The sequence below is a fragment of the Lygodium microphyllum genome, chromosome 23 (assembly GCF_053477565.2).
Source record: "Lygodium microphyllum isolate KBCC chromosome 23, Lygodium_microphyllum_v1.1.10, whole genome shotgun sequence".
Taxonomy (NCBI): Eukaryota; Viridiplantae; Streptophyta; class Polypodiopsida; order Schizaeales; family Lygodiaceae; genus Lygodium; species Lygodium microphyllum.
Window position 1 is genome coordinate 83,169,503 of NC_141157.1, and position 25,145 is coordinate 83,194,647.

The following is a 25,145-nucleotide window of genomic DNA, read 5'->3' on the forward strand; positions in this document are numbered from 1 at the left end:
GGACTTAAAGGTAAACCCACATACCTTCATGGAGCTTTGTAGAACTATGAAGTTGATTAGCATAAAACATGGCACAATCTTGGGCTATTTTAATGCTTTCTTTAGCAATCATCAACATCTCTTGCATATCTTGCCTACGGACTATATTTTTGGGAAAGATTGTTTTGAAGGAAAAAAATTTGTAGAGAAAAAAAACGATTATGAAATGGTTGTGTATGGAGAGAACAAGATATAATTGTGAACAAAAAGTCAACTACGGACTACATTTTCACTCCCTTGAGCTCTGTGACAATTGGTTGTTTTGGCTTATAACCATGCATAAGTATAACAGGGCTATAACCAATAGCCAAACGCTTAGGATTGTTACAAGCAAACTCAATTTGAGGAAGATAACACCCAATCAAATTGCATATAGGAGATATGTGCACCCAACATATCCTCCATGGTTTGATTCATTTGTTCCATCTACCCATTGGTTTTAGGGTGTTCCAAGGACGATGTGGATAATCAAATTTCCGAAAATTTGTTTACTAAAAATGACCAATGAACTTAGGGCCCTGGTCACTAACTATTTCATCACGTAAATCACAATCTGTAAAAGTGTTTGACAAACAGGCTAGTCAACTCATGGCTTTTCATGTAATTCTTTATAGGAATGAATTGAGTCATTTTCAGCAATCGATCGACCACAATCCAAATTGTGCCATGACCTCAATTTGTACAAGGTAAACCTACTACAAAATCCATAGAAATACTACTCCATTTTATATCAATAATTTATAAACAATACAATATCCATGTCTATCTGTGCCATTCGACTTTATTAACCTGACACTATGGACACTCATGCATATAATACCTAACCATAATCTTAATATACTACCAATTACTAAGGCCAAATTTGATGTATTGCAAGGTTTCCAATGCTCGGCACATCTTTGTCTTGTTTAAATAGCAATTCATTTACTTTTTTGTCTTCTCACTCTCAATAGCCAACTTTCGAATGCCCAGACCACCACAACGTGTGTAAGGTAAAAGAATGTATTTATACTTAGGGTATGGTACACTTACACCCGCTAGGGTGAGTTCATATGTGTAAGGTAATATATGCACAAGAGAGCATGTAAGGAGCCTTTACACCCAACATCCTCCCACTTAAAGGTCCTAAGCGACCAACTCCCACAAGTCTAATGCAATGCTCATGTTGAGCCTTTGCAAGACTTTTAGTCAGAACATCTGCAGGGTTATCTTGTCATTTGATCTTAGTCAGTGTGACTAGACCATCATCCAAAACGTGTCTGATAAAATGATACCAAACATCAATATGTTTGGCACATGCATGAAACATGGCATTCTTAGCCAAGCATATAGCACTCTGACTATCACATCCAAGTACAGGTGTTTTGGTGGGAAGCCCAGAATCCTTGACCAAACAACCAAGCCAAACAGCTTCTATTGAAGCTTCAATGGTGGTTGAAATGTGTTCAACCTCAGTAGTAGAGAGTGCTACTATCTTTTGCAATCTAGAGCACCAAGAAACTGCCCCACCAATCAAGGTAAATATGTACCCGCTAGTAGACTTGCGAGTATCCAAGTCACCTACCATGTCTGCCTCACAATACCCCTGCAGATCTAATGTACCCTTTCCATAGCAAATACATTTTCTTTGTGTGCCCATAAGGTACCGTAAGATGCATTTCACCGCTTTCCAATGTGCTTTGCCAAGATTTGACATAAACCTGCTCACAACTCCCACTGCATGGAGCAATGTCAGATCTAGTGGCAACCATAGCATACATGAGTGAACCACAAGCTAAAGCATAAGGAACACCCTTCATAAAGCTAGCTACCTTATCATCTTTTGGGCAATCTGCTTTGCTAAGCTTAAGATATGGTGGTAAAGAAACACCAAGAGGCTTAGCATCTACCATAGAAAAACAATCTAGTAGTTTGCTTATGTACTTTTCTTGTGAGAGAAATAAGAGCTATTGCTCTCTATCCCTTGTCACACACATGCCCAAAATGTGTTCAACTGCACCCAAATCCTCATGGAAAAGGCTGAATTCAACTGTCTTTTCGATGCATTAATCTGGCTTTTATGCTTACCAGCAATAAGCATATCATCCACATAAAGCACAAGCATAATAAGGCTTCCATCATCAACCTTCTTAATATATAAGCAGTGATACGCACTCTTCTTTTAAACCCATGTGAGAGCATGAAGGCCTCAAACTTTTTATACAATTGTCTAGGAGCCTGTTTCAAATCAGACAAGCTTCTCTTAAGCTTGCATACCAAATGCTCCGTTCCTTGTATAACAAAACCTTCAGGCTACTTCATGTACAGCTCTTCTTCCAAATCACCATGCAAGAATGCAGTTCTAACATCCATCTAATCAAGTTCAAGATCCATAGATGCTACAATGGCAAATAGTACTCGAAGAGTGGTCATTTTGACAACAGGAGAAAACACTTCCTGAAAATCAATGCCTTCCTTTTTTTGTATAGCCCTTAGCCACAAGCCTGGCTTTGTATTCGGGTTTGCCATCCACACATTTGATTTTATAGACCTATTTGTTAGGAATGGCTTTCCTATCCTTGGATAATGTAACCAAATCCCAAGTATCATTCTAATACAATGACTTTATTTCTTCTTACATAGCTAGCTCCCACTTTTTCTTCAATTCACATGATAAAGCCTCTTTATACATAAAAGACTCACCTTCATCTGTGAGCAAAATGTAGTCCAAAGAGGGATCAAACCTTTGTATAGGTCTTTTGACATGTGTAGACCTTCTTACCCAATGATCTGTGTTATCAGATAATGGATCCACATCCAAAGGAATGTCAATGACCTCATTATTTGGCTATTGAACTACATGTTTAGGTTGTTGTAATACAATTTTAGGCTACTATAATTCATTTTTAGCATGCTGATTTTGTTGCCTTAGCTGATTTTCACCATCCCCTCGCTAACCATTTCACCTTCATCTCCATAACCCATGAAGATGCCTCTATGAGATTTCATATCAAGTTTGGTCCTGCTATCAACAGGTACATGTACATAGCATTCACAGCCAAAGACTCTTAAGTGCTCATATGAAGCAAGTTTGCCAAACCAAACCTCTTCAGGAATGCCACTTTCAAGTACACAATGTGAAGATCGATTTTGTAGATATGCACATCGGTTTTAAGTGCCTCTCCTCAAAACAATTACGAGAGATTAGCTATGGACAGCATGCACAGTATCTTCTTACGTAACGTGTGATTCATTCACTCCAGCCACATCGTTTGATGATGGATTATAAGGAGCTATAAGCTCCCTTTTAATCCCATTGACATCACAAAATTTATTGAATTCTTTACATACATACTCACCCCCATTATATGTTCTTATGCATTTTAATTTTAAACCCTTTTGAGTACTAACGAAAGCATAAAACATTTTAAAAGTATCCAATGCCTCACTTTTCTACTTAAGCAAGTAAGCCCATATCTTTCTAGAATGGTTATCAGTAAAAGACATAAAATAATGGAAACCACTATGAGTTTTTATTGGCATGGTACATACATCAAAACGAACTAAATCCAAGATACATGCCTTCCTAGAGGCTCCATGAGAGTATGGACTCTTTACATGTTTACCCAGAACACAGTCATCATAAAAGTCAAGCTTTGAGTTTTTCACATCAACTCTTTCAAGTGAAGAAAGTGCCTGCAAACCCTTTTGGCTTATGTGTCCAAGACGCTTGTGCCATAACTCCATGTGTGATTGCACTTCAGCAACTGCAACAAACTTTCCAGTAAGTGCCTTGTAGTGGAGATAATATAGAGTTCCCTTTTTACTACCTCTAGTGACTAGCATAGACCCTTTCTGTATCTTCCACATTCCACCACCAAAAATAGTGAAGTAATCTTTAAACCTAGCTGCCCAACAAAAAGAAAGCTCTTCTTGATGCCAAATATATACCTAACATCATGAAGGATCAATTCCTAACCATTTTCAAGAGCCAAGTGTATGGTGCCCATTCATTCAATATCATATGCATGATTGTTGCGAAGGTAGACTTTTCCAAGATTACCTTCTGAATAAGAAAAAAAACACTCCAAAGATTAAGTTACATGAAATGAAGCACCACTGTCAACAATACACAACTGTGACAAACCATCATGAGCTAACAATAAGGCATCTATCACATCTATTTTAGTGATATACATGTCCACTGTCATAGCATGTGTATCTAAAAATGCAACCAATAAATCAGCATCTTTATCATCTTCTATCTCCTCAATAACAACATTGGATACCACATTCGCTTTTTCTATCTCTTAGGGGTAGAGTTGCCATCCTTTTCATTCTTTTTGCCTTTTGCATTAGCCTACTTCTTGCATTCTTGTTCCCTTTTAAAGTACCTGCAATCGGGCTTTTTATGCCCTTTGCGACCACATTGATAACAAGTTATATCTTGGTATTCTTCCTTGCTTTTACTACGATTTTTGTTCTTATTTACAATATTAGAACTTTTTTCAGCTCTTTTTCTTATATTTAAGCTGATCCAATGTTTTTCCCACTTGCCTTGCATCTAATCTCTTCATTGAGAATAGAACCACGCACACCATCATATGTCAAGTTGGGGTTATTGCTCAATGACACAACCAATGCTTCCCATGAATCGAGCAAGGTCATGAGCAAGAAGATAGCCCTCAATTTAGGATCAAAAGCTAGCAAGCTTGCATCATGTAACTGATTCAAAATACCAGTGAAAGCATTCAAATGCTTTGAGACGAGCTTAGACTCATCAAGCTTCAAGTTGACCAACTTTCACATGAGATGTACCTGGTTGACAGGATTTGTATTCTCATAAGTAGCCTTGAGTTTCTCCAAAACTGCATAGGTAGTATCAAGCACCTTTATATCAACCAAGATATTTGTGACTGTCGTTTTAATGTAAGTAATGGCCTTTTTATTCGTTTTAGCCCAATCCTCATCTGGCAAAGCAACAAGCTTATGTTCTACCAAAGCATCATCACAATCCTTTAGAAAGAGTATACCTTGCATGCAATCTTTTCAAATATCAAAGCCATTGCCATCAAATTTACGAATCTCAAAGAGATTCTTTGTGTTAGATGTAGATGCACTACCAACCATCTTTAGCAATAAAAAAACTGCAATAAAAGGTTGAATGCTTTCAACCGATAGCAAGGTTGCTGAATGTAACAGTAAGTACACACACTTGTACTACACCATAATGCCCAAATACAATAACCCAAATGATGTATTTACCATTGTTTCGTTGCATAGTGAGCATTCAACAATACATATACCAAGAGAAGCTGCCCTTTTACAACATTTGAAGCATCTCAAATTTCTTCCACGCAACAGTGAAAATGCTACAAATTTCATTATCCAACCTTAAATCAACTCAAAATGCATCACCAATGTGGAAAGTCCCAAAATTTTTATAGTAAAACCGCCCCAATTGCATCAATACATGTTCTCAAGCATCAAACATGGACAAATGTTGCAAAGATTTTATGAGTTCTATAAAAGCCTCGATTTCGAGATCTAAGAGTGCATAAATTTCAAAGAAATTTACTCAACTGAGCAAAATTTCACTTACACTTGAAAATCCCCAGAATTTCTAAGACTCGTGCACTCAATGTCTGCAATTTATGAGTCAAGAGTCACTAAAGTATGTGGCCGGCACCAAATCTAAGAAAAGCCCCAAATTTCCAAGAGCAAATTTGCACAGATTTATGTTTTGTGCTTATAGGTATGAACATCTGATAAGGAAGGAAGAAAAACTAAAAATTCTGGATTTTAAAAAAAGGGATTGTTGACTTGTCTATCAAACCGACACGTGTTGCTCGTCAACCACTTGGCCCCCATCAATTGTGCTACTCGTCACTGGCCCCCGTTGACATGTTGCCCGACATGCCGCGTGCTGGTGATCGCCACATGCAAGTCCCATTCACCTAGCCACTGTCTAACACCAAGTGCTAGCCCCAACCACCTGGCCACCACCTAACGCCTGCGTGTTACCTGCAAGTCATCATAGCCTATACTGCCTATCAACTACTTGAGCCTGATGAATGTCACTACCTCATCGACCCAATCCTGTGGTTGTCGCCTACAACTGGTGAGTATGGATGTCGCCTACAACTGGCTACTACTACCTATGGCTATCAATGTTGCAACTGCCTGTGTGGACCAACTCTAATACCAGTTCGATGAGTACGAGCGGAAGCAAAGAGCGCACCCGTCAATGGAGGTGTTGAACAATGAGTGTATCAGAGTAATGTAGATAGGTGTGTACTAGTGTGGTACACACAAAGAATATAATGTATGCATGCTTGTGGTATGGTACACTTAACACCCACTAGGGTGAGTTCACATGTGTAAGGTAATATATAGACCAGAAAGTGCAAGGGGCCTTTACACCCAACACAAGTTATGACGACATCCCAAGGATTGGCAATTCCTACCACTAGCCCATGCCATCCTGGTGTATGGATGCACCAAGCCACAATCTTAAGAGTCCAAGAGTGGGGTTCACACAAATGAAATGTGCACAATAGAGCCTTGTCCTACAAATAGGACTTGGCTGTCCTACCCCATGTCCAAGTGCATTCACACTAAGTCACTTCATAATCACAATGACCAACATTACGAGCGCCCATCCGACTATTGGGTAATACGACACTCGCCCAATATCTCTCCCCCAAATACAAAGTTTAGCAAAGGCCAATAGAAGCACAGCTATCATATTGAAGAACCAAAGCATATACCCATCTGAACTTTAAGAATGAGTTAACCAATGGTATCGTCACCCAAGTAGTTTTTAAGTGTGGGTGTGTGTGCGTGAGTTCAAACCTTGGATACATATCCTTGAGGCATCTTTCAAAGTTCACACAAGTGTTCTCCCAAAAAAAACAAGAACAAACTTTCTCCAAGCTTGACATTTGAGACAACAGAAAGATTCTGTAATACAGCAACAGAGCAACTCAAATTGGTTTTTCAGATTCAAAAGCAGACATTTTGAGCTCTTGAATCCTCCTTATTTGCAAGCTCTTCAAAAGCTACATTCCCGTGGGCTTTGACAAGAGTTAAAAAATAGAGCCAAGCACAATAACCAGTCACGTACAATTTTTTAACATTGACTTTCAATGTCTGCTTGGGTAAATGCATATTTGCTACCCTCCAAAGAGTGACAAAAAAATTGGCTAGCAGCTTTTAAAAACTGCCTTACAATGCAGTCTAAGATGGTTGGAATGTTAGCAGACTGTGATGAGATAGTTTATGCAGTAGTCATCACCAAGATCCCATCACAATGAACACAGAAGAATAAACCTCAGATTGAACTGTTAGCAGCATCATGCTAGGCTATTTTCAGCTTTCTAGACTTTCTCTCTGCAGCCGCCATTCTTCTGCCAATGAACTTGAAGAATTCGTCAATTAATATCACTGGAAATGACACTACAAGCACCAGTAGCCACTCGTTCAAGCTGAGTGGCACAATGTTGAAGATCTTAGCCAAAAAAGGTACATAGAGGATCAAAAAATGGAGTCCAAAGGACACTGACATTGCCACCAGTAGGTACGGATTAATCCATGGGCGCATGACAAGAAGACTGGTATCTTCAGACAATGCATTCAAAGAATTGAACATCTCAATGGCGACAAGAACGGTGAGGGAGAGTGTCATGGCCTTGACTTTCCCAGTCACAAAGTAATCACAAGGGTTCTCAAAACTGAACTGCCTTGAGCCTGCACTGAAATCGTTGACTGTAAAGCCTTGCCATGTATGGCATTCATTCCATGATGTCAAGTTTCTGAAAGGTATGATCGTGTGTCCATCAGCTGATAGATCAATCCCTAAAAATGTTGGACAAGTATACCAAATAGCAAAAACACCAACAGTTGCCACTCCAACATAGAGACCAATAATCTGCAACAGACCAGGGAGCATGTCAGCATATGCTCACAGTTGATACATCCCTGCATCATCACATCAGAAAACAAGACCCAAAAATACCAGGTAGCGAAGAAAAATGTAGGCACTGATCAGAGGATCATCACTTTTCCTAGGTGGTTTTTTCATTATATCTATATCAGGAGGGTTGAAGCCAAGAGCAGTTGCTGGAGGCCCATCTGTAACCAAGTTGACCCATAAAAGTTGTACAGGAATAAGTCCTTCTGGCATGCCTAGAGCAGCAGTCAAAAAAATGGATGCAACTTCACCCATGTTGGATGAGATCATGTACCTGCATATTTCACAGACAATATTTTTCAGAGACTTATGCCGTGCAGCTTATATCTACACTCCAGAAACCATACCACTTTCTGCCACCAAATATACAAATTATCAATTCCACAAGCCTGTAGTACAAATGTTCATTTATTCTCCCAATTATCAATTCCACAAGCCTAGCGCTAGGTGCATCACTTGGTTGGACAACTAGCTTCACATCATAATTGTCACATTTAATGGTGTCCAACTAGTTTTGTTTGATGTTGTATTGCATCCCCTGAACTAAGAAATCTTGAGCGTACATTAGACATAAAAGAATTATACACAGAATTTAAGGCCTATATTTAATCTTGAGACTCTAATAAATACTCTTCAAACATAGGTGCAAAAGAGAGTTGAAATGAGAACTTACATATCAAAACAAGATAGGTGCATTGAAAGTTATAGATAATATGAGATAAAGAGGGAGAGGTTGAAGTTTCAAAGAGAGAGGGAGAAAGAATCTATTGGGTCTTTTGTCTTTCTTTCCTTTCGTTGATCCTCGTAGATAAATGTGTTAGTTGGGTACAAATCAGGGGTTTTAGGTACCTTGTTTTGTACTTAGCTGGGCACCTTTTAGAGGCAGCTGGGTGGCTCTTTTAGGAACCTATTGAGATAAATAAGCTCCTCTCTACTCTCAGCTGATTGTTCATTCTTGGAGAGAGGAAGATTAAATTCCTGTCGGTCATCATCGCATCAGTACCCTGGTGGTATTGTACTATACATCTCTTGCTTCACCTTATAGATCCCATTACCTGTTCAATCTGAGTTTGTGTTCATTTTCTTCCTATCAGTGATTATGCGTCTCTCACACTTCTGTTCATTTGCGCATTCTCAAAATGTAGGACCACATTGTACATCATCAAATATCCACGTACAATGCACTTCAGGGTGCTAAAAGCAGAGGCACTAAATTTCTGTATATTCCTCCTAGTGCAGCAATATTTGCAAAGCTGCTCTTCAGTTTCTTCATGCCATCTTGCAGGAGTACTTCCAACTCAGACGCGCAACTCCATTTGTTTCCCAATTTTTATGAGGCTGATCCTGAGCAACCATCCAGGCATGAATCCCTTCATTTAGCAAGATGTTTTTCGTGTAAAACATCTCAAACTTGGGATCTTCTGCTGCACGAATTTCTTGAGAGACAAAATCGTATAAGCGTAAATTAAGGGCGAGACCAACTACTCCAATTGCACTCATCTATAATCCAATAAATGGCACGAATAACATGAAGAAATGCAACCAACATTTGTTGGAGAAAGCGACCCCAAAGATTTGAGACCAGAAATTGCGATAACCATTGAATAGGTTTCCTCAAACTGGGTTGGATTGAAAGCAAGAAATGTGTTTGCACCATCACCATCTTCAAACAAAGTGTTTTCCACCGTAGCACCACAACTCATGTTCCTTAGGAACTACACCATGGGATTTGATGTCACCAGCAAATGGTTGTAATTTTAGTGATTTCTTGCGACACAACTGATCCATAAATGCACAATGACCTTGTCACCTTCAATGTTGTCCTTCCAACTCTAGTGTTCAAAATACATATGAACACTTCAACTTGCCAAACCCTAGAGACAACTAGCAATTGAGCCCGATTTATTAGAATTGCCTTGACAATTGTCCTACATAATTTCATAGTTCCCAAAAATGACATTTTGAGACCATTGAAACAAAAATGTCATTTCGAAGCAAGCTACAACTAAGGCAACTCATAGCTAATGAGATTGTTAATTCATTACCATGTGTCTAAAAGAAAGCAATGCAAGTGAACCATAAAATAAAAGCCATCAGCAACATTGGATGCAAATGGGAGAGCCCATCCTTCTGTGCACATAGGAGCTCATGAAAGAGAAGGCATGCATTGAGATCCAATTAGAGCCATTGAAAGAGGCATGGAAAAGAGAGAGAGAGAGAGAGAGAGAGAGCTCTTTCGCTTGTACAAACTAGAAGAAATAGATTGATAATGATAGGTAAGATGAAAGCACAAGCGATATAGTCTCAATATATAGAAAAAGCTGTATAGCTAAATCTTTGACCCTTACTTAACACTAAGTTGTGTAAAAGGTATTCACACCTAGATACTCACTTTTTACACATAATAATGTTAATTTAAACACAAGGATAAATAAAGCTAACAAACCCCTCTTCAAGTCAAGGGTGATTGAACCCATGATACAAAGCATACAAAAAAGAGAAACAGAAGGTCCTACCTCAAAGAGGTAGTGTCTTATCCCATACAATGATTTTGGAAAAGGAGACACATCAATGAGAGAGGTGCAACATGAGGATGGTCATGACATGGTCTACCCAAAAGACCAAGGTCCCAAACTAAGACATGGTTCAAAGGTGTATGTGCATGGCTCAAAAGCTCATCAAAAGCGAGCCTAGCTCAAAGGCATTGGGCATATGACCAAAGGTGAAGTACACGGGTACAGCTTTCAAGCTCAACTCAAAGGTCGTGTGAGAAGTGGCTACAATCCCTCCAAAACATAACTCCTTTGTGAATCGAGAGAAAAGAAAATAGAAAGAAACACAATTTGTTTTGGATTGAAATCCAGGCAAAGAACCCCACACAATTATTTAATAGACAATGAAAGTCTTAGCATGTGCATGTATATGGTCAATGTCTAATTCCAACCACATTTTCTATGATGGAAAGGTCTTAGTGCATGCATGAGCATGGGCATTGTCTATTTCAAACTATATCTTTATATTTTATTTATTTATTTATTTAAAAACAAATAGGATTAAATTTCCCCCTTGATGTCGATCTTGAGGATGATGCGGTTAATGTTGACCACTTATAACAATGTTGCCAAGCACTAGACGCTTGCCAAGTCATTTTTTGATGGATGTCGAAGGCAAGTGCTTGGATAGTCTTGATTGTATCATTCGAGGTCTCGATTGGATGTCAAAGGGCTCCACTTTGAAAAATTCTAAATTTTAGTCGTGAAATTTTAAGAGATTTTGATGGGAATCAAAAAGGCCCAATTGCATATTTAAATTACCTTTCGTATACTCAAGATGTGGAGAGTCCACACAAGAGTGGCAAGTGAACAATTGGTAGTGACGGGCTGCACGCTATTAAGCAGCTAAAGGTAGACCTGGTGCAACAACCAGAGTCCTTCTTCTTTCTCTACCACTATGGGCAAACAAGGAAAAGCTGCCACAACAGCATGGATGTAAGTTGGTTGAGGTTCAAGCAAAGATGGCTAAGATAACAAGTGGAACCCACTCTGATACCACTATTGGATATGGAGCTTGTACACGACCAACAAGCTATGGCAAATGGAACTCCACAAGGGAAGAAGCGGGGGGGGGGGGGGGAGGATGTGTGTGTGTGAGAACTCTTACACCTATACTCTGTGCGTGTATGTGAACTCTTACACCTATACAAATTGAAAGAAACAGGTTAATAATGATAGTTGAGATGGAAGTACAAGTGATAGGACTTGAATATATAGGCAAGCTATGTAGCTAACCCTTTGTGTAACGTGACCGCCGCCTAATGGCTGTCCAAGCACATTTTTAACGGTCCATCAAGAAACGAATCTAAGCATCGCTACCGGCACTCCCATGGAATGTTCCAGGTTTATCGCCTAAGGTTTTCCGGAGACCCCCTCGCAACGGGTACTTTACACAAAGATACCCAAGCCAAAGCAAATCCATGCCGCACTTAGTTCAAAGAGAATGGGAAACAAGAGGGATGCGCCGCTCAACCTCTCTGCCCATAGGGCATAGTCCCATTCCAGTCCCCTAAAACGGCATGAATCAGGTTTTAACCTAATATTACCTAAATCTCATATAACTGTAGAACCTTGTGAGAAGCCTCCTAGTCTTCTAAGATCACCCTTCCATAGGACGAACCCTTTGGGGGTTCTGCCCACCCACTTCCATCAATAGGCGCTCTTTAGTTATCTAATTAGATCCTACCACATTTATATGTGACATTTAAAATCAGCTTCCTTAATTAAGCCTTTTAGGGAACAAGTTTCGTTTACGTAACTTACTACACTAACACGAAAACAGTTCAAACATGTTCCTTGAAAGCAACTTTATATAGCATTTTAACTAAGATACAAATCTTGTCCAAAAAGGCCGTTTTCCACAATCCATGAGGATGCATCTTATTTCTTCCAAGTGCCCTTGCACTAGTAACAAGGCCTCGAGAATCCATCTCAAGTCACGTAGATCGCTTGAGTAGGACCCGAAGGCAGGGAGTTTACAGCCAGAGCCCCCCCTGGCATCCAAGCATCCTCTTACATTCAAACTAACCCATGGAGAGAACTCTCGGGACGGGTTTGATCCACATTCCCGTCATCGTTATTTAGAACCCTCTTGGCTAGGGTTAGCAACCAGCTGAGGGCGGCTTGGCACGTCCTCCATAAATTCAACCTGATTCATTATTCAAATTTCTTTTGTGAGCTTGGATCATACATTCCTTCCACAAACATTGAATCTAGTTTTACAAGCACAAACAACAATGAAGGCAGTGCTCAGGACATCCACTAAGGTGAAGTTCCCATCTTTGAACGCTTGGCGTTACCCTTCTTGGGTCTTTCCTGTCTTGGCGTCAATTTCCATTATCTTCTGAGGAATAGAGAATGCCCTCTTTCCGACCTCACTCCTATGTAATAGGAGTGAGCAATTATTGCGATTATGCAATAGTTTCGAATGGTAGCTTCCCTAAGTTACTAACCTTTGGTTCTTATCTTAAGGTCCTGGTCTTAGATGATTCAAACTAGGATTTCAATTGATCAATTGGTAACCATTTTCCCACCTTAGAACTTTTTGGGGTTCTAAATCTACCCTAGGGTTTCCTTTCCTCAAGATAACAGGGAACTTTTATTCATTCCTCTCGCAAGTCAAGAGTAAACTAAGACAATTTACAATCCTTAAATAGTTGCGAGCATTGAAAGTAACGTGGCGAATGGTCGTTCTTCTTGTGGATACGACATTCGAGTTTTCTTGTGTTAGCCTCAAGATGTATGATATTTTGAAAATTATATCTCCAAGAGTATTTTGGTCTCATCGCGATTGGTTATCAGGATAGAGACCAAAGAGCATGTTTACTTGACTCTAAGTCAAAATATGGTTGTAATAACAATTTGACCTATTTATGATTAAATCCTAGTTGAGTCGAATTAAACCCTAGCCTTATTTTTACCATATAGGATTTCATTTACCGAACTGCCACTTACAATTTAGTTTAGCATTTCGCATGCGCGTCTTAAATCTATCTTTTAAGATGAATCCCTATTATATAGTACAACCGAAACTGTCCATGATGCCACGCAAATCTAGATGCAAGTCTTTCCTGGGTTGATGATACGATGCGGGATTCTCATTCATGAAAATTCCTTCTATTGCATTTATGCAAATCATAAAGGGTGACCTAAGTATTTAAGTGCGAGTATACATGAGTTCATCGTAAATGCGAGTTAATTTACTCTAATGGTCTATAGGATGCAATTGACCTACACGGAATATTTAAGTACATTGGCAATCCATGATGCATTTGTAAAAGTTCGAACCTAATACTTGGCTTAATACTGCAACATCTCGTAGACATTCAATCTATGGTTATTAAGCATTTTCAACTACCTTTCGAGTTATGCAAGTTACGTGATGCGGAGTATAACTTCTTCCTAATGATGTCCATGCTTAAATGTTCGGTTCAAAGTACTTGAACCAGCAGCGGTACCTGATTTTGGAGTGTCGAGTTAGCATTTACACCTGATAACCCGTTCGTGTTAGTGGTGGCGTCTTTGCATGATCTTCCTTTCGTAGTCGCGGCTTTCCAAATACTTCGGAGAGTTTATGCTTTGGGGCCATCTTGGAGCTTGGAATGCGACCTTTACTCCTCTCGAAGGACTCCTTGGTGCCAGAGTTCCCTACACCTTGTCTTGACTTTCACGATTTCCTTGTCAACTAGAGGCAATCGATGGAGAGATCTCGGGAAGTGGCGATGGGGAGAGAGGGTGCTCCAGGCTTCGTCCAAGTTAGGAATTGTCTTTTGGTCTCTTTTCTCTCTCCCTTTTCCTCTCTTACTCTAGGTTTCCCTTTCCTTTCCTCTCTCTCTCTCTCTCTCTCTCTCTCTCTCTCCACAAGTTGACAACAGTGGGGGGGGAGGGGGAAGATGGGTAATAATTGGGGAGAAATGCTATGATAGTGGGTCCTTAATTGCACAAGACCCACAGATTTCCTGCCACCATGCGGATGTTAAGGGAAGGAAAGGAATGGGGGGGAGGGGGAAGGGGGGGTTTTTTGGAAGTGGCATACGTGTGCCCCTCCCCCAACAAAATCATCATCGCTCTCATGATCTTTGACAGCTCTTATGCCCGCCACATCGTCTTCTTTTCCCTCACCTACGTCGACTATGAGTTCAACTCCCGCTCCCTCCGCGAGCTGACGACGTCGATAAGGGGGGGAGGGGGGTGGGGGGTCCTTACAACGGCAGGATATTACATCCTTGCCCCCTTAAGGAATCGAGATGTCCCCATCTCGAAAGAAATTGGGGGTATTGTTGGTTGAGAGTACTCTCGTCAATCCATGCGGCATCTTCTTCTGGATAGTCCTTCCACTGGATGAGGTACTCTTTGAGAGTTCTACTTCTCAATCTCTTTTCCCGAATGTTTAGGATTCTATCTGGACACAGCTCAAGGACTCCTTGACTTGGCATTACAACTTGTTGATCTTGAGCACATGACTAGGATTGGATACATATTTCTTTAGTAGGCTAATATAGAATACATTGTGAACCTTTACGTTCTCACGGAGTTGGAGTTTGTAGGTACTGGGCACTGGGCCCTAGGCACTTAAAGATATGTAGGGTCCGCAATACCTTGGACTCACTTTCTTAAATTCACCCAATGATAAGAAACGCTTCTTGGGTCGTACACGAATAAAAACCATATCTCCCTCTTTGAAAAGTTACTCTTGTCTATTTAGATCGGCATAGGCTTTCTGTCTATCCTTGGCGGCTTTAGAGTCTTGTATAATAGCCTTGACCTGCTCCTCCATTTCCTCAAGCATTTTCTTGGAAGCTTCTACCCTTAAGGTAGGATCTGAAAAGTTCAATGAAGTACGGCAATCATGCCTATACAATGCTTGAAAAGGTGTCATTTGAACGCTTTGTTGGTAGAAAGCATTATAAGTGAACTCTACCAATTGTAAATATTAGATCTATTTGTTGGGTTCGCGATAGCAATATGTCCTAAGAATGTCTTCAATGACTTGGTTGACTCTCTCCGTTTGGCCATCAATTTGAGGGTGATATGCTGTACTGAAACAAAGTTGAGTCCCAATGGCCTCGAATATCCCTCTACAGAAATGAGATGTGAAGAGGGAATCACGGTCACTAACAATCCTTCTAGGCAACCCATGGAGTTTGAATATCTCTTGATGAACAATATGACGATATTTGAAGCTTTATAGTTTGTCCTGACTAGAATGAGATGTGCAGATAGAATGAGTTTCTTGCTTGAGGGTATGCATAACCTTGTTCTAAAATAAACAAGCCCCCATCGACAGAGAATTCTTGATACTTGACCTTAAGTTTGCAGTTTTGATCCTTCTCCAAAATCTCCTTCATCATCTTCAGATATTCTGGGTCATAGCTAGCTTCCTCCTTGGCTAATTCAAGGATAGGGTTGCTAGGCATTGACACCATGGTTGCCAATGATTCTGCCATCAAGGGTTCCTCCATAATAAGAGAGTTGAGGAACGCTTTGCGACTTAAGGTATCAGCGACTACATTCTCTTTGCCAAGTTGATCTCAAAGTCATATTCCTGCAGAACCTCAATCCAACAACATTGCCTCATATTGAGGTCAGTCTGAGTGAAGATCCATTTAAGGCTCTTATGGTTCGTGACTAAAGAGAATTTGTTACCAAGCAAATAGTGTCGCCAAAGTTTAAAAGCATGAATAACTACTAGTAACTCCAGGTCATGGGTAGCATAATTCCTTTCATGGGTTTTAAGCTTCCTCGAGGAATAGGCTATAGAATGATCTTCTTGCATTAGTACACAGTCTAGTGTAAGTAAGCTAGCATCCGTGACAACTTCAAATTCCTTGCTCAAGTCAGGGAGTTTCCGAATCAGTGCTGTCACTAAGCTATGCTTGAGTTGATCAAAACTTGATTGTTCAGTGGGCGTCCACACAATGGCAACCTGCTTTTTCAACAAATTTGTAAGGGGTGCTGCAATTAAGACATAGTTCTTAATGAAGATCCTATACCAACCTGTTAATCCAAGAAAGCTACGCACTTTTTTAACAGTAGTTGGTGAAGGCCACTCCTGGATGTCCTTAACCTTTGTAGGGTCTACAAAGATTCCTTCATTTGACACAATAAATCCAAGATATTCGATCTGCCTCTTGAGGAATGCACACTTTTTTTTCTTAGCATAGAGCTTATGAGTTCTCATGGTCTCAAGAACAATGCAAACTTGGGATTCATGATCCTCCTCTTCCTTGAAATAAACCAAGGTATCATCAAAGAAGACACGCACAAAATCATCAAGATATGGTCTAAAAATGCCTTACATTAGCCTGTTAAAGATGGCAAGGGCATTATCAATCCAAAAGACATTATTATAAATTCGAAATGACCATATTTGGTGTTGAATGCTGTCTTAGGAATATCCTCTTCCTTGACACGGATCTGGTAGTATCCTCACCTCTCCCACCCCTTGAGGAAGACATTGCGGTTCGTGCTTCACACTACCCTCACACCCCTTGAGATGGACATTGCGATTCATGGTTCATGGTGGCTAGCCTATTCCTTCTTCAACAAGGCACACTGGTATCCATGGCTTCTTTACCAAAAGATGACTAGACTACTGGATGCTCCTACTGTGGCATCACCGGCCACACCACCGATGCTTGCCGACTTCGACCTTTGCTCCCCACCCCTCCAGAGTACATGCGTCTTTCACCAGGCACGCCTTGTGCCACCTCTCCTTTTTGGCCACAGAGATCGTTTTGCATCGGCTATCAAAGTACTATGCTCAAGGCACTAAGATGCATCCAATGCGCACTAAGTCCTTTCGAGCACATGTGTAATATTTCCATGCAATTAAAAGTTAGTTAGTCAATTAATAAGTTAGCAAGGTTACTAACTAAAGACCAACTAAGGTAAAAGCTAACTAACATTAATAATTAATAATCTTTATTTAATTAAAAATATTTTATTTAAAAAACTCGAGTCATAAATTCGATATTTTTCTTGGATTGACAAGGACCATAGCCACCCTTCGCGTAAGTTACAATGTGAACGAGACTTATGAGCTATATTAATCACTAGTATTAATGTGTATAGTTTGAATGGTCCAAAAAATATTAGATTTTGAGCAAAACTAATATATGTTAGATATTTTAGATATTATCTTAAAAAGATATGGAGATTTCTAGAACTGGATGTCATTTAAAAGAAAAGACAAGTGATGTTTTAGTTAGTTTTGGAGATTTTATCAAAAGAAAAAATAAAGAAAGGGATTTGCGAAATCGCGCGTACCGCGATCGTAGTCTACAAACAAAAAACAACACTTCAAACAGAGAGAAGAAGGAGCAAACTAAGAGCTTTCTAACCAAGTGTCTTGGTGTCTAGGGGGTTTACCCCCCTTTCGGAGCCCATGGAACCATCAAATTTATAGTATGAGCATCAAGTCACTAATATTTCCAAGATCCCCCTCCACAAAGAGCTCCACTTCTCAACCACAAGCCCTCTTCTCTAATTCACTATAAATATAAGGCATGGGGAGGCACAAGGAAGGATAACGAGACCCCGAGAGGCTGTGAGAGAAAGATAAAGAGAAGGAAACCCCTCCAAGAGATTGTGAGAGAGCTTGAGAGAGAGAGAGAGAGAGAGTCACCCCGAGAGGCTGCAAGAGAGAGAGTTAGCTCAATTCCCTCTATCTTGATCATTGACTTAACCATCTTTTCTTATGCTCTCCCATCTCAAATCTATTCCACCTTCTTAATCTCTTGAGTCTACTTACGAACAATGACCCCCAAGCGACCTTCTTAATCTCTTGAGTCTACTTGCGAACGATGACCTTCTTAATCCCACAACCAACAACGAAGCTTCGAGCAAAGGCATCACTATCAATCCAATTGCAGTACCGGTCGTAAGTAATGTATTTCCATATTTATAGATGCTTGTTTTGATTCTCGTATGAGATATGTTAGGCCCCGTACTATGATGCACGCATATAGATTATCGAAAGGGATAAATTTTATCTCATGTTTTCAAAAGATCGAGCTTGCAAAGTGCATGTATTAAGAAAAGTTAATTGCACCTAGTTGCATATTGCTTATTCGTTGATAGAGCAATTACAAGAAAGAATTGATTAGGGGTTTTGATTAGGGGTTATGAATGGCATAATCATGACATTAAAAACTGTGCATATAAGAGTTAAGTAAATTTTACATAGAATCGCTCTTTAATCCCAAGGAAAAGAGCATATATGCGATGGAAATGTTATCGCAACTATTCTTGCATTGTTTAACAAGAATACAATTGGTTTTTGTTAGTTGATCTAACAACATCCTAAGTGCTTTTACATTCAACTAGTTATTAGTTTCTTGTTTTGATGATTGTTCCAAGTGCTTGTGATTTATACTAAATGCATGGCAAAGGTCTGTAATGACAAGTTGCCATAGGGATAAATGAATGTTTTCCTAGAAACTGATATTAGAGCTGAATGCCTTGTTATGCTGGATTCTTAAAGGATTTAATTAAGGAAGGATATATTGCACAAGTGGATCACCTCCATGATTGCACCGCGGATTAACCCGAGAGAGCACTGCTCGATTCATGAGCCGAAGGTCGAGTGATAAAAAGGCCAACCACGGAAATGATGTTTCACTCCTAGACAGCTTGCGGGTCAGGTGGAGCTCTGGACACCCCTTACCACGTCTAGAATGGAGTTAAAGACCTCCGTGGCCTCCAATGTCTGGGCATGTTGGGAGATCCTATTCTAGATAAAGAATTGAATTTGTGGTGCCATGTGATTTGGACCAGTTACTTCTACAAGACAAAATGGATATTTCAGTTGGACAGAAGGGATACATAATTTCTCCTCTATGGGCGAAAAACATAGATTAACTTGAAGATAAGTTAAGGAACTTGTTTGAACTTGTTTGTCAATAGATTGCTTGCTTTGTTTTCGTATCTATGCTATAAGTTATCCGAACGAACCATGTTTCCTAAAAGGCTTAATTAATGAAGCTGACTTTAAGTGTCACACATAAATGTGATAGGACCTAATTAGAAAACTAAAGCTATTGAGAGAAGCGGATGGACGGAACCCCCGACGGGTCCGTCCTACGACACGGTAGTCCTAGAGAACTAGGAGGCTTCTCACAAGGTTTACCGTCTTCGACCTTAGAAATAGTTAACATAGAACCCCGATTCATGCCGTTTTAGGGGACCGGAATGGAACTATGCCCTACGGACAAAGAGGTCAAGCAGTGCATCCCTCTCATTTCCCATTCTTTTTTAACCAAGTGCGGCATGGATCAGCTTTGGCTTGGGTATCTCTGCGTAAAGTAGAATGTCCAGAATCCGATGCTAGAATGTTGTTAGGAGACCTTGGCCACTAGGAGCCCAAATTTCAAGTCGATCCTAGTGGGTTCAGCCGTGAATGTTCCGTTGCAAGGCGGATTTGAGAAACCCTGGGCGACAAAACTCGGAACATTCCATGGGAGTACCGGGCAACAACGCTTAGATTCATTTCTTGATAGACCGCTAAAAGCGTGCCTGGACAGCCGGTGGCTGAGGACCCTACAACATGGAGGATCAATTGGCGCTACGACCTCCTCGAGATCATTGCAATGCCAGCGGCAATCTTCTCCCACTTATTTTCCAGTACGGTGGCTTCCACGACCTACGGATCTGCAATCCGCTCCATCGAGAAACAATGATTGTTTGATACCATCTCCTCGTCAGTCTGCTCCTTTCGAGAGACAATGGCTCCTCTTCTTTGGCTATCCAATCTGCTCCACTGAGACAACAATTGTTACCCACTTCTTGCTCATTCTGAGCCCCACCCTTCCCCACCCTCGACTACTCAAGTTCGAGAGGCTACTTTTGGGAGCTCTTCGACACTCCAGATACCTTCTTTAGCACGGCCGACCGCACTTCCTTCGTCATCGGACATTTCGGAGTCCGTGATCCATGAGTTTTTGGATTCCCTATCTACTTCAGAGGGGGATGTTATTTCTTTGCCCCCAAAGGGAACATCCACTTCTTCGACTTCAGTGAGGGTCCCTCCACCTCTCAACTCAGAGGGGAAACCTACTCCACATGAAGTTCTTCACCCATCCTCTACTTTCTTGGGGTGGCCATCTTCGACCAGTCATCTCTTCTATTGATACCCAAGATCTTCAGGTACCACCTAGATCAAGACCTCGGAGGTTTAGCCGCGACTTGGTGATAAAGTCTTCGTATTCCTTCCAGCACGGATGTACAGCGCTAGTGGCTTCTCTCCCGCGGTTGTGTTTCACATTGTGGTTCGTGGTTCCTGGCTGTCTTTATCATCTTCCTTGTGCTACGGCACCCTTGTTTCCTTGTATCACATTCACTCCATGATTCAGGTCTTCATCATTCCATTCATCAGAGTTTCTTCTCTCTTCTCTTCTTTTCTCCATGTTTACCGAGTTCACTCCGTGTTCCTCCCCACAAACCCTATTGTCTCGCTGGTACGTCATCTTGTGACAATATGTACCATTGGTTCAATAGTTGTCTGAGTTGTTCCTTTAACTCAATAGCTTCGACAATGGATATCTTGTAGGGCCTTTTTACAATTAGTGCAACTCCTAGAATAGCTTAATCTCATGATCTACTTCCCTAGGTGGTGGTAATTCAATCAATTCTTCTGGGAACACATCCGCATACTCTTTTAGCCATGATGGTTCTTCAATGGAGTCCTCTACATATTCTGGCTTATTCAGCTTGATCAAATAGATGGATAATTCTTTTCTTATCCCTTGAGCTATTCACGTTGCCTTGGCTAGCTAGATTTTTGGTTTACCCGCTTCTCCTTGAGTTGTAACTAGCCCATTTGCTAGTTTAACAAGTAAAGTAGGTGTAGCTACAATGACTATTCCTAGCCTTCTTGCACAAGCTGGTGAAATGAAAGAATGAGTGCTAGCACAGTCAATCAAGGTTTTGAATTTCTTACCTTGGTAATCCGATGGTGTCTAGATCACCGAGAATTGGCGGTTCAGGCCCTTTTTATGGAGAGTGGCATGAACAGATGCTCTCTCAATCTCAACTTCCATGGACAAGTCTTCTTCTTCGTTGATTCCCTTAGTGGAGATATTGGAAGTTTTTGCCCTTCCCATCATTGCACGACCGCAACCATGGGTAGTTTTGGCTTGGCCACTGAATTTTCCCTGGCGACGATCTCCGCCAAGTTTGGGACATTCCCTTTTGAGGTGTCCGAGTTCATTACAATGAAAACATCGCAGGCTTTGATCACTTCTTTGAGTGGGGACAAAGTCACTAATTGCATTTGCCCCCAACTTCTTCCGTTGGCCTTGACTCTGTCCTTGTGCCCTTTTGAATTGAGCTTTCAACATTCCTTGATTCTGATCTTTGTAAGACCAAGGTCTATTATTCCTGGGATTCAGCTGGACTTCTTAACCAATAGATCCTGCTCGTCAATGCATCTTGCAAATCCGAAGGACGCATTGATTCCAACCGAGTGTTCATTAGTGGGTTCAACCATCACAGAACTTCGAGACTTATTGGGAAATACTCATTGTCGGAATGTATTTCAACAAGGAGACAAATCTCGAGTAGTACGCCTCCATAGCAAGGCCCAACTATTTCAACTTGAAGAACTCATTCATCTTCTAAGTTCTGTATGCAGGTAACATGCACCTTCCTTGGACTACTTCATTTAGTTTATCCCAAGTTATTGTGCTTTCAGTGTTTGACTGCTTGGTCTTTACACCATTGCTTCTACCAAAGCCTAGCTTTGCCAGTAAGCTTGAGCTTGGCAATCATAGTTTGGTTTACAGGTGATGTTCCTGCTGCACGGAAGTAATCTTCCATGGATTCAATCCATTCTTCGGCATTAGCTTCAACAGTCTTCCCTTTTCCATCAAATTCAGGTGGTTTAATTTGTTTAAGAAGAAACTTCTTCTCTTGTGCCTCCGTTGGGCTTAGTGCGGAAATAAGATTTTGGTTCTACGCTTCGGGTTGTATCTAGTTTTCAGTTAAAACTTTCGCGTTAAGATTACATTTATACATCTCTTCACAACTTGTCTCAATGCGCAGTTTGCTTTTAATCAAGACTATGCGACAAATTAAATAAACATAAAATTTTTATTTATTCATAAAGAAGCGTAAGCCTCAAATACAATTATTCGAGAATAGATAGAGATTGGTTGGGATGATTTTCTTTTCAAAAGATACATCAGAGTCAGGTTAATAATTCCCTATTGGATTCAACTACAAGGACATAATAGTAATATGGATTGGGAGAATGGATTCTCAAGAAGCGGTAAGTCATGGAAAGTTCAAGAAATCCCCGTTTTTTATAGTCATGACATTTGTTTCGCTCCATTACTTTAATTATGTCTGCTGGCAAGACTTTGACCCCCTCCTCATAGATATAGCAATTTTGTTCAACTTGCCGACATCCGATATGTAGAATCTAATTTACACAAGCCACATGGAAGATGAATAACTTGATAATCATCAAGTCTTCCAACCATTTTAGCCTCTTTAAATTGTTTTGAAGATAGGCAAGTCGATTGGTATCTATGTAGTAGTATCCTGCGCTCCAAGTCCAACGCCTTTCCACATACAGCGGTGAAGAGTTATAGAGTTGATCCATGATCCCCATCATATCCGATCGTCTGCGATAACTTGAAGAGTTCATAGCCGGTTATAGAGTTGATCCATGATCCCCATCATATCCGATCGTCTGCGATAACTTGAAGAGTTCATAGCCGTCTTGAACATGATATGAAATACGAGAAACCTGCTCCAAGCCTCATAATTCTAAAAGCGGCAACAATTCACAAGTGAGTAAAAAATATATTTTCTAGTGAAAACATCACTTCACTCTTTCCGATTTATTCCTATCTTAATTGTTTTATTCGTTGGTTTGCTCCGATACCAACTGTAACGTTACCAGTCCATCGAGAAATGAATCTAAGCATCGCTGCCAGCACTCCCATGAAATGTTCCGGGTTTATCGCTTAGGGTTTCCCCGAGACAGCCTCGCAATGAAACGTTCGCAGCCGAATCCACTAGGATTGACCTGAAATTTGGGTTACTAGTAGCCAAGGTCTCCTAACAACAATCTAGCGTCAGATCTTGGATATCCTACTTTACGCAGAGATATCCAAGCCGAAGCAAATCCATGCTGCACTTGGTTCAAAGAGAATGGGAAACGAGAGGGATGCGCCGCTCAACCTCTCTGCCTGTAGGGCTTAGTCCCATTCCGGTCCCCTAAAACGGCATGAATCGGGTTCTAACCTAATATTACCTAAATCTCATATAGTTGTAGAACCTTGTGAGAAGCCTCCCAGTCTTTTGGGACTACCCTTCCATGGATGGACCCGTCGAGTCTAATTAGATCCTACCACATTTATGTGTGACATTTATAATCAGCTTCCTTAATTAAGCCTTTTAAGGAACAAGGTTCGTTTACATAACTTACTACACTAACATGAAAACAATTCAAACAAGTTCCTTGAAAGCAACTTTAGATTAGCATTTTAACTGAGATACAAAACTTATCCAAAAATGTCATTTTCCGCAATCCATGAGGATGTATCTTATTTTTTCTAAGTTTCCGCCCTTGCACTAGTAACAAGGCCTCGAGAATCCATCTTGACTCACGTAGATCGTTTGAGTAGAACCCAGAGGAAGGGAAATTACAGCCAAAGACCCCCCTGGCATCCAAGCATCCTCCTACATTCAAACTAACCCACGGAAAGACCTCTCATGACGAGTTCGGTCCACATTCTCGTCACGGTTATTTAGAAACCTCTTGGCTAGGGTTGGCAGCTAGCTGGGGGTGGCTCGGCGCGTATTCCATGAATTCAACCTGATTCATTATTCAAATTTCTTTCGTGAGCTTGGGTCATACATTCCTTTCACAAACATTGAATCTAGTTTTACAAGCACAAACAACAATGAAGGTAAGTGCTCAGGACATCTGCTAAGGTGGAGTTCCCATCTTTGAACGCTTGGCGTTGCCCTTCTTGGATCTGTTAGCCATCAGAGCCAGTCGGACTGTACAGTCGAACTGCCACGTGGCAGTCCGACCTGCTGCCGTACAATCGGCGACCTGCAGTTATTTTGCGCCCAGTTTTTGGCTATTTATAGCCGGGATTTCCAGCAGTCTTCCACATTCTTCTGCTCGCAGATTACAGGCTAGTGGCTCGCGCAAATTCCGTCTCTGTTCGCAGATTTCAGACAGGAGACCGTGCAGACTGCAGCGGACTTCGAGGTGAACAGCAGGTTGCATCGTCGAGGTGGAGACACAGTCCAGCGCACTGCGTCCGTGTACATATCTGCATATCTTTGTATACAGCACACTTTATACAGCAGATCTTCATCTTCCACTGTCTCTTTCTCTCTCTTCTCTCTGCGTTCTCTCTCTCTAAGTCCTACGCTTCCGCACCGCTACACTCTGACATGGTATCAGAGCAGTGTAGAGGGGCTGATTGAGTGCAGAACCAACCTGAAGAGGAGTTTCTATCGCGACACAAGGCTGCGTTTTCAGCATTTGAGGGCAGGCAGGAGGGCTGCGCCTCGGAACAAGGCTGAAGCGAGCGTGGGTGCGCCGGAAAGGAGTCCAGGTGGTGGATTTGCTGCTGTTT

At 40.9% G+C, this 25,145-nt stretch overlaps 1 protein-coding gene across 1 annotated transcript in view; it reads right to left on the bottom strand.

Annotated features, from left to right (window-relative positions):
- Positions 1-6,936: 6,936 nt before the first annotated feature.
- The window catches only part of LOC148016405 (calcium-transporting ATPase, endoplasmic reticulum-type-like), a 31,521-nt gene continuing 13,312 nt past the window's right edge, over positions 6,937-25,145 (bottom strand). The window contains exons 7-8 of the mRNA XM_087664762.1: positions 8,036-8,264; positions 6,937-7,948 (exon numbers count right to left, since the gene is read on the bottom strand). Coding sequence (XP_087520888.1) covers positions 7,379-7,948; positions 8,036-8,264 — 799 coding nt within the window. The 3' untranslated portion in view covers positions 6,937-7,378. The remainder of the gene's footprint in view (positions 7,949-8,035; positions 8,265-25,145) is intronic.